Below are 13243 nucleotides of genomic sequence, written 5' to 3'. Positions count from 1 at the left end.
TCAAAGGTGACAGGCTCGCTACGCTTATACCGAAATTTGGCACTGATTGATTTGACGTGAATTGGTAGTCGGTAGTACCGACGTAATTCGGTCGGCAACTTTAAAAGTACTTCGGTACCCAACCTCACTAGCAGTCCTTTCCAGAGGACCACGTATGTCATTATTATTTGTAATTGTACTGTAACTACATTGGTAGTTACGCTGTATACCTTGTATATCAAAAAGTGCATTCACAAACATGGGTTGTTGAAGATTCAGACACCATAGTGTCCATCACACATCTTAAAACATCACACAGAATAACTTAACCAATCAATTATTACAAATGTAGTTTAAAATGCTGTGACTATAACAACTTGGAAAGAAGACATTTTGTCTTTTTGCCCTAGTATAATCTACTTATGATTCAAGGCATGGGCATGTGTTTACAGCTATACGGTGGCTTCTGAGTCTGTAATCATGTAACACGGATTTTAAGACTATAAAGCAGAAGACTGCAAAGTTATTCAAGGGATGCTGCAGTATTTCTGTTATGTATATGTTTGTATGTATGTGTGTACGTAACACTGGGTATGATGATTTCACTAATGAGAGAATCGTATAGTGAACCTGTGAGTTTTGGTGTATAGTTGGAATAAATAACTATTACCCACAATTGATCTGAATGGACCAAACGTAGTCTTACTAAGTTTTGAAGCTCTGTTCAATACTAGTTCATATAATTACAACAAACCTTATGTCACGGTCATATTACATGGTATATGACCTGTTGAGATGATTTCATGTAACTAATGTAACTAATTAGAAATTATTTATTTTATTATGTGCTTCATTATTTATCAGTGTCGCGCATGCTTAAGGTTGTGTTTGTTTAGGACTATTAAATGACTATAGTGATATAAAATATCGTTTATAGTGAATGTGACCGTAAGCATATACTTGAAACCAGTTTCAGACTTTTATTTTGGTGTTCAGAGGGCAGCATGCACAAGGAAGTCGCGTTTAACGTCACTATTATTGTCCAACAACACAATTCAATACAAAAGTAGGAAGGTTTATATAGAGAGAAACAGCTGGATGGACTTCTCTGTGTATGATCATCTTTTTATAGACCTTGTTCATTGTGGAGCGATTTAAAGGATTAGGCAAGTACAGAATAACTAATTGAGTAACCCTCTAGATAAATTAGCGCTATCTGTGAGCGATATCACCGTGTGATTCTTACAAGAAGAACCGGGTGAGTGAACGTATTTCGGAAAGTAGCTATGTGTGTATATGGCAAGCTTCTAAGGTTAAAAAGCACAATTGACGCGTTATAAGGGTACTTTGTTTCAGTAACATAAACCCTTATAACAATGGCTCAAGTACGAGGCTCAACATGTTCAATTTAGTTACTTTTTGCTGACCTATTGCTGGTGGAGGATTACAAGTACAGTGCAAAGATGACCTCACATGAGTGCTATATAAAAGGTCATCTTATTGCTTTTGCTATCTTGTAAAGACAAAGAAAAACATCAATTAAGCCGTCGCCGGGATGTTTTGGGCAGTGATATCAGTGAAGTGATATCAGTGATATTTGACACTATTCCTGTATCAGCGGGTTTGCCACATAGGGTATGTTCTCTGTCATGGTGCCAGGTGCTTTCGCAGATAATACTGTCATAAGTTCGCTACGTTTCTGTCTTGCATCCTCTCGCAGTTGTCCTATCTCGTCAGGAAAATTTCTAGGATCAGGTCGGAATAATTATATTTTAATAACACTGTTGTGGGTCGTTGATTTTTTATGACAGAAAAGATGAAAGCACATCTAAAAGTTAAGTAACAGATTTGCATCAGTCGATTTTATTAGCAAATATATCTGTTTAAGATGTGCTGTTTAATAAGAATTGTGTTTTAACAGTGCCATACAATTATGTAGCTAAATTGTGTAATGAGAATACTCTCACTACTACATAATTAGAAGACACAGAAATCCTTAGTGAAAATAGAACGTGAGGATTAAAAAAATTACTGAGAGAACAGAAGACTATAACTCTAAAATATAAGTGACTAAAGGGAAGTACAAGCAATCCCATAAAATAATACACCGGGCACTTTATTAAGAAAATGTATATAGCTGCTCATCCATGTAATTATCTAGCCAGCCAGTCATTTTGGTAGCAGTGCAAAGCAAAACCCATGCAGACATAGGTCACAAACTTTAATCAATGTTCACATCAAACATCAGAATGGGACAAAATGTGATCTGAGTGACTTTGGTCATTGTGGCATGGTTATTGGTGCCAAATTAGCTGGTTTAAGTATTTCAATAACCACTGAACTCTAGAGTTTGTACAGAAATAAAAAACTCAGTTTAAACCAGTCATTATCCTCTAACATGAAGACTACAGTAAATAAAACAAGACCCTTTTACATCTATGGTGAGCAGAAAAATATCATCAAAAATAAATGTCAAACCTTGAGGCAGATACATCTGCTTGCACTCCTGTCTCCCAAGGACAGGTATTTAAAGGCCAACATGGGCACAGACTTACTGAATCTGAATTGTTGAAGACTGAAAAGCATTGCCTCGGCTGATGTGTCTTGATTTTTGCTGCAGTATATAGGTGGTAGGGTCAGAAATACTCTTAATCAGTTTAAATCAATCTCCTGCTCTCCTTTTTAGATAATATTCCTTCTTCTCCTGAAGCATATGCTACAATGCTTAATACCACTCTTGCTGACTTGCTTAACTCATTGGCTCCTATAAAAGCTAAAACTGTCTCTTTTACCACCCCCTCTCTCTGGTTTGCTCCAGAGCTTTGAAATATGAAACATTAGACTATTCTCAGATTTCTGATTTTACTACTTCTTGTACCACATCTTGTAGGCTCTCTTGATCCTATCACTACAGTTCTTGTTAAGGCCTGTATGCCTGTCCTGGTGCCACTGTATGCCTGTCCTGGTGCCACACTTTACTACTCTTATTAACCAATTGCTTCTACTTGGTCATGTCTTTAAGAATGCAGCAGTCACCAACATTATGAAAAAAAAACTAGCATAGACCCTAATAATTTTACTAGGGGAACCGATTAGGATTGTATGCAAGAGAAAAAAAGATGAGTTGTATTCTTTATTTATTTCATTTATTTATTTTGTGGTTTCGGTGTCAGAATTTTGCAAGCATCTTTGCATTATGCAAAAGCTCTATAAAAAGGTATTGTTATTATTCTTTTTATCTTTGCATCATGAAAAAGCACTATATAAATCGTCATCAGTGGTAGTGGCAATGGCAATGGGCAGTGGGCAGAGGGCAGTGGTAGCTCAGTGGTTAAAGTACTTGACTAGTAATCAGATGTTTGCCATTTCAAACCCTACCACCACTAGGTTGCTACTGTTGGGCTCCTGAGCAAGACCCTTAACCCTTAATTTCTCAAGTTGTGTTTGGTCAGAACTGTAAGTCGATTTGAATAAAATCGTTAGCTAAATGCCTAAAATATAAATTATTATTATTATTATTATTCCGTGTAAATAGGAAAAAAATTCATGAAACCAATCTGTTAGCAATTGAAGCTGGTAATAGTAGTGTAAAGGTGTGTGAAATGCTTTCTTGGTGCACATATTGGGCTTCCTAAGTTAAGGTAGATGTTGTAGGACAACAGACCTGAAAGATGCAATAAATATGTGATGCAATCAACATTGACCAAAATTTCAAAGTGTTTCCAACACTTGCCAAGAAAAATTGACACTGTTAAGAGCAAATGAGGATCCTGCAAAGTACTAGCATATTGTTCTATTAAAGTGACCAGTAAGGGTAGGTGATCCATATTGTGCCATTTTCCCATTTCTCTAGTTCAAGTTCAAGTTCAAAGAGGTTTTATTGTCATTTCAGCTATATATAAGTATACAACAACAAAAACGAGTAACATTAGTACTAGTTCTCAATCTTTTTTTTCTATTGAAAATGCAGCCATATGCCCTTACTACAGCTGTCATGGACTAGGAAAATGTCCTTTTTTTAGTGCAAGTTCCGGATTATGTCGTAAAATTGATTTTTCTGTTTTAAATTAAAGGGGAAAAAAAATCTGTATGTATTTTTTTTCTAATTAGAGATGGACCAATCTTTCCCAGGATCACCACCCTGTTCCCCTGCTTCTTCTATCTCACTAGCCTCTCTTATGTCTGGACACACGCCTCACACAGTACCATCGTCTTCAGCACCTAACTCCTCCCATCGAATGTCTCAACCCCCTCAAATATGCCCACACAGAGGTCGTTCTCAGCTAAATGCCAGTGATGTTACAATAACTGAAGACACACCTCCTGGTGGACCCCAACTCCAGCCAGCTTCATCTCCTGCAGGTACGGATGCTTTCTGTCCGCTCCAAAATGGTGACCACACAGTATACCAGTTCATATTTCTGACATTTGAGTTGACTAATGCTTTCAGATTCTATAAGTGTCTCAGTGTAAAGCCTTTAAGCATTCAAGAGCTACACACAAACAAAAGCCATGCATACACACCAGATTTGGTGCAATTACAAATGTAGTTTCAACTACAGGCTCTAGGATAAAAAAACGTTTACATGAATTCTATCAGAATACTGGTTTGACCAGTCACTGCATGTGTGGTCATGCAAACAACGACATATGCAAATATAAAATTTAAATTTGGACAATGACCCAGGTTTCACTTGCTCACTCTGATGCACTGTAGTGTTGCTGAGTTTCAGTATTAAATCAACGTACAGATATAAACTAGTGCTTCCTTAATTGACATTCAGAGAACACTGAAATTAGACTAATGTTAGCCCAAATTTTTCTTTGTATTAATTTTTGATCAGGATTTATTCATATGACTAAGAATCTTTGAACATTTATCATACAGTGTTGATGAGAGAAACTCATGTTCCACAATAGCATGGAAAGGTATTAACAACTACTAAAAAGCAGTCCACTTTCAGACATACATGTGTGGTGTGTGAATGTTCAGTGTCTGTCTGTGGCCTATCTGCATTCCCCTTTTAATCTACCAGGGGAAATTCCAGAGGAGGTCATCATTGAGGAACTTAAGCAGAGAGCTAAGAATGGAGACTCCAAAGCACAGATAGAGGTCAGAATAGCAGGCACATATGCACAAATACATGCATTTACAACCACACGCACACACACACAGACATGTACATACCCTGACTAAGAACCAGATATAACAGCTGTGATCTAGAAGACAAACATATACATGCACTGATTAAGAGCCACATATAGCATCTGAGATCTAGAACACAAAAAAGCACAGCATGCTTTTTAGTAATTGTGATATTAAAGCAAGGATCATATTAATTCATATTTGAGTAATCTGTCAGTTAAGTAATTTTAAAAAGCGGATGCTTTCACTAGTATAAGATTGTGTAAGAATTCCACCTTTTTGGCAGATTGGTAGGTATTATTTACGCCTGTCTGAGACAGAGGATGAAGAAGCGAACAGCATCACTGCAGTAACATGGCTTCTGCTGGCAGCAAAGAACGGCCGGAGGGATGCTGTAAAACTCCTACAGTGGTGCCTGCATGAACAAAAAGGTAGGACAAATGCCACATGGTCACATGATTAGCCTCACCATCCACTTTATTAGAAACACCTACACTCCTCTGTCACTTGATTAGGAAAATTGTACTAATACTGACTATAATCCCCATTTACTTTCAGAACAGCCTCAGTTCTACATGGCATACATTCCATTCCATAGGATTCCATGCCTTGAGGATTTTGGACGATGTTGACATTCATTTCTCATTCTGTGACACCCTGTTGCATTCAGATCTGGTGATCGGGAACTCCATGAATCACACTGAGATCATTGTCATTGTCATGGAAGGAGTTTGAGATGACTTGTACTTTGTGATATGGCTCATTATCATGCTGGAAATAACCATTTTAATATGGGTAAATTCTAGCTAGAATGGGATGCACATAGTTAGCAGCTGTACTCAGATAGGCTATGGCACTTAAAGGATGCTTGATGGATATTATGAAGCCCACATTTTGCCAAGAACCATTTCCCACACCATTAAACCACCAGCAGCAGCAGCAGCAGCAGCCTAAACTGTTGACACAAGGCATGTTGGGTCAGTAGATTCTTGCTGTTTCCAAATTCTCACCCTACCATCTGCATACCAACATTTTTCCTATATTCAGCTATCCAGTTTTGGTCAGTTTGTACTCACTATAGCCCCAGATTCTTGTGCTTTCCTGATGGGAATGTAACCCAAAGTGGTCTTCTGCTGTTGTATCTGCCTGAAGGTTCATATACTGAAAGACGTTTCTGCTCACTATGGCAGTTTTAGTTACTGTAGCCTGTAACTCAAAACCAGATGTTTCATTCTGCAGAACTGCTACTCACAGGATGTTATTTATTTTTGCACCATTCTGTGGAAACTGTGTAAAATCCCAGGAGATCATCAAGTTCTGAAATACTCAGCCCATCTGGCATCAACAGCAATGCCATGGTTAAAACACTCAGATCACATTTTTTCCCCATCCATTTTAATATTTGATGTGAACATTAAAGGAAGCTCTTTATGTATGTCTGAATGATTTTCTCTATTGGGTTGCTGCCACATGATTGGCTATTTGGATAATTACATGAGCAAGTATATAGGTGCAATATTAAAGTATAAATAATAAAATAAGTAAAAAATAATAAAAGTCCTGAAGCTATGCCTAATAATTAACACTCTTTCAGAATTGCTTAAGACCATGGTCTGATTTAATATATGCATGTATATGTGTGTGACAGGCATCACAGCTGAGAACAGAGAAGAGGTGCATACCTTGGCATGTGAATCACGTTATGAGCGCAGTGTGAGAAAAGCAGCTTTGTGCATGTACTGGAAACTTAATCCAGAGAGGAAGAGAAGGCTAACTGCCTCAGAACTACTAGAAAACATTAGCCAGGTCAACACAGAAACAGGTAAATGTCTTATATGGCCACAGAAATATGGTACTTTATCAGTGCAATCTATTTCTGTTATTTCCTTCTATCCTTTTATTTTTGAACTTGACTGTGTATTATCCCCATTGCTCCTCTAGATGGTGTCAGTGGAAGCCTACTCTCAAGGTCAGCCCAGAAACAGAGGAAAGTCTTGGAGAGCCTGGTCTCAAGTGATGGTGAGATTTTTTTTTTTTAGATTGATATTTTTGGAAGGCCTGTTTTTTAAAAAGGGGGCTAAAATCATCTTTTGCATTTATGTATGTGAAGGGACTCAGTATGTTGGTTCAGAAGAGTTTGTTGAAAACACTAAGCGGTACGCTCAAGGCATCTCACCAACAGCAGCTCTTGAAGCGGAAGCAGTCAATGACGATGATGATGACGAAGAGCCTGTGATAAATCCTGATGAGTTGCCTCTGCATCAGAAGGTATATGCTAGATCATGAATAATTAAAATTAAGATATTCATGCCATGTTGTCTTTTCCCAAATACAATTTAGATGTAAACAACATTTATTGTCCTTTGAAAGTACAGTGTATCCATGTAAATTGACACTGTTTCCAACATCCCACATCCTCTGTGTCCATGTGTTCTCTGTAGATATTGAAATTTCCCCTCCATGCTGTCACTGAGGTGAAGGAGGTGTTGATTGATTGGGCCTCCCGTGCTGGAATGCAATGGATCAGTGCTCTCATCCCAACGCATCATGTCAACACCCTCATTTTCTTCTTCATCATCTCCAACCTCACTTTGGATTTCTTCCTTCTTGTCATTCCCCTTATCATCTTCTACTTTTCTTTCCTCTCGATGGTCATCTGCACATTGAGAGTCTTCCAGAACAGCAAGGCCTGGGAGAACTTTAAGGTGCTGACAGTCATGCTGGCTCACTTTGAGCCAGGCCTTGACCTTGAGCAAGCAGAATCCAACTTCACCTGGAACCACCTGGAGCCCCACCTCTATTTTCTGCTCTCGGCACTCTTCCTCATACTCTCGTTTCCCGTGGCAGACAAGTCGTGGCTGCCTTGTTCTGAACTGGCCACTGTGGCAGTCTTCTTTACTGTGAGCAGCTACCTGAGCCTGCGTCCAGCAGCGCAGCAACATGCCAAGCTAGCCCTCCTCACACAGGTCGCCTCTGCCATTTGCTTTTTCACTAATGAGCTCATGGGGGGCTGGCTGGGCTGGCTAGTGGGGGGGTCATGGTTTAGCCTGCCTATTTGTGATTGGCTTGTGTTGCATTTTGGGGTACCTTGCATTCTTTACCTTGGCCTTCTGTACTTGTGTGTACGCATGGCCACGACACGAGGGCTTCACGGCTCCTACAGTGTGCTGCTGCCCTACCTCGTTTGCTTCATCTGGTGTGAACTGTCCATCACACTTCTGCACGGGTCCACTGTGCTGGGCCTAATGCGGACTGCTGTGGGCTACCTCCTGTTCTTCTTCGCCCTGCCTGTGCTTTCGCTGGCGCTAGCAGCCATGCTGCTGGTACAGCTGGTGCAGTGGTTCCTCGCATTGGACCTGGCCAAGATGGTAGTGACAGTGTGTGTATGCGGGCTTCCCATTTTACTGCGGTGGTGGACTCGTTTCAGTGTATCACCTCTCGCTGTGATCCGATCGCTAAGGCGCAGCAGCATAGTGAAGCTGATCTTGGTGTGGATCTCTGCACTACTGCTGTTCAGCTGGTTTTATGTATACCGCTCTGAGGGTATGAAGGTGTACAACTCCACTTTGACCTGGCAGCAGTACAGTGAATTGTGTGGACCTCGTGCCTGGAAGGAACGCAACATGGCGCACGCTCAGATCCTCTGCAGCCATCTTGAGGGTCACCGTGTCACCTGGGAGGGCCGTTTTAAGTATGTTCGTGTGACGGAGATAGAAAATGGAGCTCAAGCCGTTGTCAATCTCCTACCTGGCATCATAGCAGACTGGGTGCGCTGCCTTTATGGGGAGGAATATCCAGCCTGTGACAGTCCTGAGCCAGGGCCTGCAGAACCCCTCTGCCAGCTGAAGGCACTTGCAAATCACAAGTGCCATGTGAAACGATTTGACCGCTACAAGTTTGAAGTGACCATGGGTATGCCTCAAGGGGATAAGAAGGGGAAAGGGCCACAAGAAATGGATGATGCAACAAAAGACATAGTGCTAAGGGCAAGTAACGAATTCCGTGGTGTACTGTTGGCACTCGGTGCAGGCAGTGTGGTGGAATTCAGCACTGTTCTAGAAGGTAGGCTGGGCAGCAAGTGGCCAGTGTTTGAGCTCAAAGCTCTTCACTGTAGGACTTGCACCTCGGCTTTGGTGCCTACACGACGGCAAGTCAAGATAGAGCAGGACTGGAGGGTTAATGCCCGTAGTGCTTTTGCCTTTGCCTTCAACTTCCTGTTCCACCCATTGCTCACTGCTGAGCTCGATGTTGCTGTGGCTACTGAGGTTGCTGTGTGAGGATGAACATAGTTATCATTTTGGTACTGTATGTAATAGACTCAACAGCCAGTCAGCAGCACTATTCCTCAACATGGTCAGCAGCATTTGCGTTCATGATTAGGAGGTGATTAGGTGTGTGTGTGCCGATCCATTAGAAATGGTTTCTTGGGGAATTTGAATGCTTTAGGCATTGTAGTCTGAGAACTGACCTATTGTATCAGTTCTGTGTTGAGGTATTGCTGTCTGAAACTAATCAAATTTAGGCCTGAATTAATTGAGATTGTGATCAATCAGAACAGGGAGGTCATTTAAAAGGCAGTGTTTTTTTCATTCTGTTTTTGCAGAATGATGGAGTCACTGCTTCACATTATTTGGCCAAGAGACCAGTTTTTTGATTCTTAGGTTAGATGTACTGGAGAGATTACGAAATGTACCAGGGTATGGCTAGACTAAAAATATTTTCAGTGGAAAATCAGTATTGAAAAAATAATCAGGTCTATGTATGAATGTGAAAAAGTGAAAAGTGAGAAAGCATAAAGTGGGAGTACATGAGATAGTAAGGAGGTAGCTGCTATGAAAGCTAGAGTTACCATATGCCCTTAAGTGTACTAGTAAGGAGCATTTCAATGGTTTGTGGATGAAAATCATTTATATCCAAGTAATACTTACAATCTACCAACTCACCAATAATAGAAAAACTAAGTGAAGATTGTTTGGAGCTATTTGTTTTTGTCAACAAATATTCCACTTTTTAGACAATGCACTGGAATTTACCTAATGTAAAAAAAACAATAACCAAGTAAAGAATTTGCTTTCCATTTGAAGAATTTGTTTCAAGAGAGTGGTTTCATATGTTTTGCATACTGCTGCCTTGGATAAGTATAAGTATAAATTTTACAGAAAAATGGGTGTTTTAGCCGTTTTTAGGTGAACTGGATATAGATATGAAATAAGATCATTTTTAATGAGAAAATTAAAGTTTCTTTCCTATTATGGAATGAAAGGCACATATATTATTGTCATGACTAAAATCAATCATGAACATTCTAATAGTTTAAGATAATGTTGGCTCCTTAATTATTAATTGCAAAAAGGAACACATTAGATAATCTACTGTACATTGGAACGCCTCATAGAGGGTTGCATGGCATTTTTATGCAGGCACAGAGATTTAATCCACCCACACACAGTGTTCTTTTTCCTGCTGAGCTGGTCTCTACTTCTGATTCTAGTGTATGATTCACTACCCTCACTTTGCACTATGATGAATAAAAACATAAATTTCGTCTGCTGATCCCTGTCAATTTTTTATGCACAAACAGATATCAAGGGCTTTGTTAGAGTAATCTACAGCTGCATGGAAACATGAAACTAATCTGCCTAAGGTGTGTAATTATGCAAGGCATAATGCTACTATGTGTAAAATTACTCAATATGCAAACGTTTCTTTAATTACTAACTTGAACGGCTTGGGAATCTACTGTATATGATAGTATATATAAATTACGAAATCAGCATTGGCAGATTTAACACTCCCTAAATAGACTGTACAGGAAATTGGTAAGTTGAATTCAGGAGTAAGTCACTGGTTTGATAAACTCACCAGAGGTGCTTTGAAGTGGGTCAGGAACTCTAAACCATGCTATACCCTGTTATCAGATCTGCCGTATTTTCCATCAAAGTTTTGATTTGGCTAGCTAAAATGTGCATGACATTAACACCACATCAAAAATGGAAATAAAACCCAGATCAAACATAATGACTATAGATAATCAAAATGAATTTTCTTTGTTGTTTCTAATGTCTATCCATCTGATTAGACTGTGTAAGGTAGTTCCAACTCACCAGGGCTGGTTATTCAACAATGACGGACACCTGGGTAATGTCATGATGCCATCTATTCTAAGGCAGACACTTGAGAAGATAGATATCCAATATATCAGTGTAAAAATACAACCAGATAATAACAAGATTAAACTTAAGTGTTTTGATTAGAAACATTTCCCCCTTATTTCTGAAACTCTGGAGCTTCTCTTTAAACATTTAGAAATGTGTCCAAAATCCAAAACAGAATACTCTACATCTTGGATTTTTTATTTATTTATTTGTGTATAACAGGATGAAGAAGAAACAGTTCTCTGTTCATTTTCTGCTGTTTATCTCTTTATATTTAAAGCAACAATGTGCCTGCTGAACTGAATTTATCATTACACCAGCACTCTTCAAGTACTCAAGACCCAGACCTTCTTCCATTTAATTAATTTACAGTAAATGACATTTACAGTTAATTGTTTGAACAGAGAACAATTTCTGTGACCATTTTGTTATTGTGCATCAATAGCTTTAATTTGAGGCTTACATAAAATGTATTTTGTAGAAGGAACAGTAAAGTGTAACTTGGCCTCTGGAATGACGACTGTTAGTGTATACCACCAACATAAATTGTCACTGGACTCTTACAAAAAATCTAGTGCTTTAAATTATGGGCATTTATATTATTAGATTTTTGGACATAAACTTGATAATAATTGCCCTAATATTTGGTTTAGACAGATATAGACATAACGTATTGTCTATATCTGTCTAAACCAAATATGAGGGCAATTTTTTGGTACAAAAATGTCATTGTCTCCGAATGAGTCGAATGAATGAATGAATCACTTTTCACTTAAATTTTGAATTATATCATGATTTAAACCATCTACCCAGTTTGTGTTAAAATTAAAATGATATATAGTTTTATATTCAATTAAACTCTGTCATCATACATATACTTAGGTGTGGAACTTTATAATAAAATATATTTAACTACCTTCAGATTGAAACATTACAGTACTGCAGAGAGTAACACAGGATATCATTACATATAGTACACAGTTAAGAAACACACTGTTGGAAGACATTTTAAAGCTATGAGCAGGTCTGACCAAGATGATTTGGTCTTGTGGTATTCATAGTGTTCAGGTATATGAGTTCGATTTCAGTACATGTGTCTACATCATTTTTCTAATAAAAGGTATATGAATAAAAAGTAGTTTTGCTAAATGCAAACCAGGTAGGGAGTACTGATGCTTAAATAATAGTGGTGGCACTGCAGTATATTTATGTTGAACAGTTGATTCAGAATTAAGCGTGGATCTTTACAATCTAGTGCTAAGAATTGGGTATTGGTAATGTGTATGGGTAAAGTTTTAATGCCGTATTTCTGCTTAATCAAGACAGCTCAGAATGAATGACAAATTTACAATGACTTGTTGTAGGGAGTATGGCTGAGTAAAATCAGAAGATAATTTTTGTTGGCAGTTTCTGTGACTGCTTATCTTCTCCATGACCAGGATTTGTTTTAAGGTAGAAGCTTTGGGAACCTGAAAAGGATTGATAAGTCTTCCAAGTCTGAAAAGCAGAAGGGACCATGATGACTAGGTTGTGGTAATAAATGAAAATGTATTACAGGAAGAAAAAAAAAAGGTTTACCATGAAGTGTATTGGTTTTCATTTTTTTCCTTTATGAACACTTAAAGTTAAAAATATGGATAGTTTACTGCAACACAGAAATCTCAACAGTGATGTCTGAGTTCAACAGCCACAGACATGGTTAAAGCCCAAATTTTCCAGACTCCCTTTTCCTGAGTGACTCCATGAGTGTCAGTGCCTGGCAAACTCATGGGTTACCTCATTTGAACGGCAACTGATACAAGATCTGTTTCCTACTTGTGCTCTGAAAGATAGCATAAGGGACACATTGTAGACCTTATTCAGAGCCAGTTATGTGCATGCTTATGTGACTTGGAACTAGAGTGGACACCATAAAAAAGATATGTTGACTTTAACCATAATAACGTCATATGTTTTCCCCTCT

At 38.7% G+C, this 13243-nt stretch overlaps 1 protein-coding gene across 4 annotated transcripts; it reads left to right on the top strand.

The window, feature by feature from the left end:
• Positions 1-1011: 1011 nt before the first annotated feature.
• On the top strand, positions 1012-10670 carry wfs1b (Wolfram syndrome 1b (wolframin)). Of its 4 annotated transcripts, none has more exons than XM_027002135.2 (8): positions 1012-1237; positions 4150-4341; positions 5016-5092; positions 5412-5556; positions 6774-6947; positions 7067-7144; positions 7236-7393; positions 7567-10670. In XM_027002135.2, the coding sequence occupies exons 2-8, from the start codon at positions 4158-4160 to the stop codon at positions 9400-9402; spliced, it is 2652 nt and encodes an 883-aa protein (XP_026857936.2). In that variant the 5' UTR covers positions 1012-1237; positions 4150-4157; the 3' UTR covers positions 9403-10670. The 4 variants fall into 4 exon arrangements, with proteins under 4 accessions (XP_026857936.2, XP_026857937.2, XP_026857935.2 ...); XM_027002136.2 differs by having other exon boundaries at positions 4111-4341; XM_027002134.2 differs by having other exon boundaries at positions 4090-4341.
• Positions 10671-13243: the final 2573 nt, after the last annotated feature.

The sequence above is a fragment of the Electrophorus electricus genome, chromosome 12 (assembly GCF_013358815.1).
Source record: "Electrophorus electricus isolate fEleEle1 chromosome 12, fEleEle1.pri, whole genome shotgun sequence".
Taxonomy (NCBI): Eukaryota; Metazoa; Chordata; class Actinopteri; order Gymnotiformes; family Gymnotidae; genus Electrophorus; species Electrophorus electricus.
The sequence above is the reverse complement of the archived record's forward strand: the minus strand, read 5'-3'. Positions and strand labels throughout refer to the sequence as shown.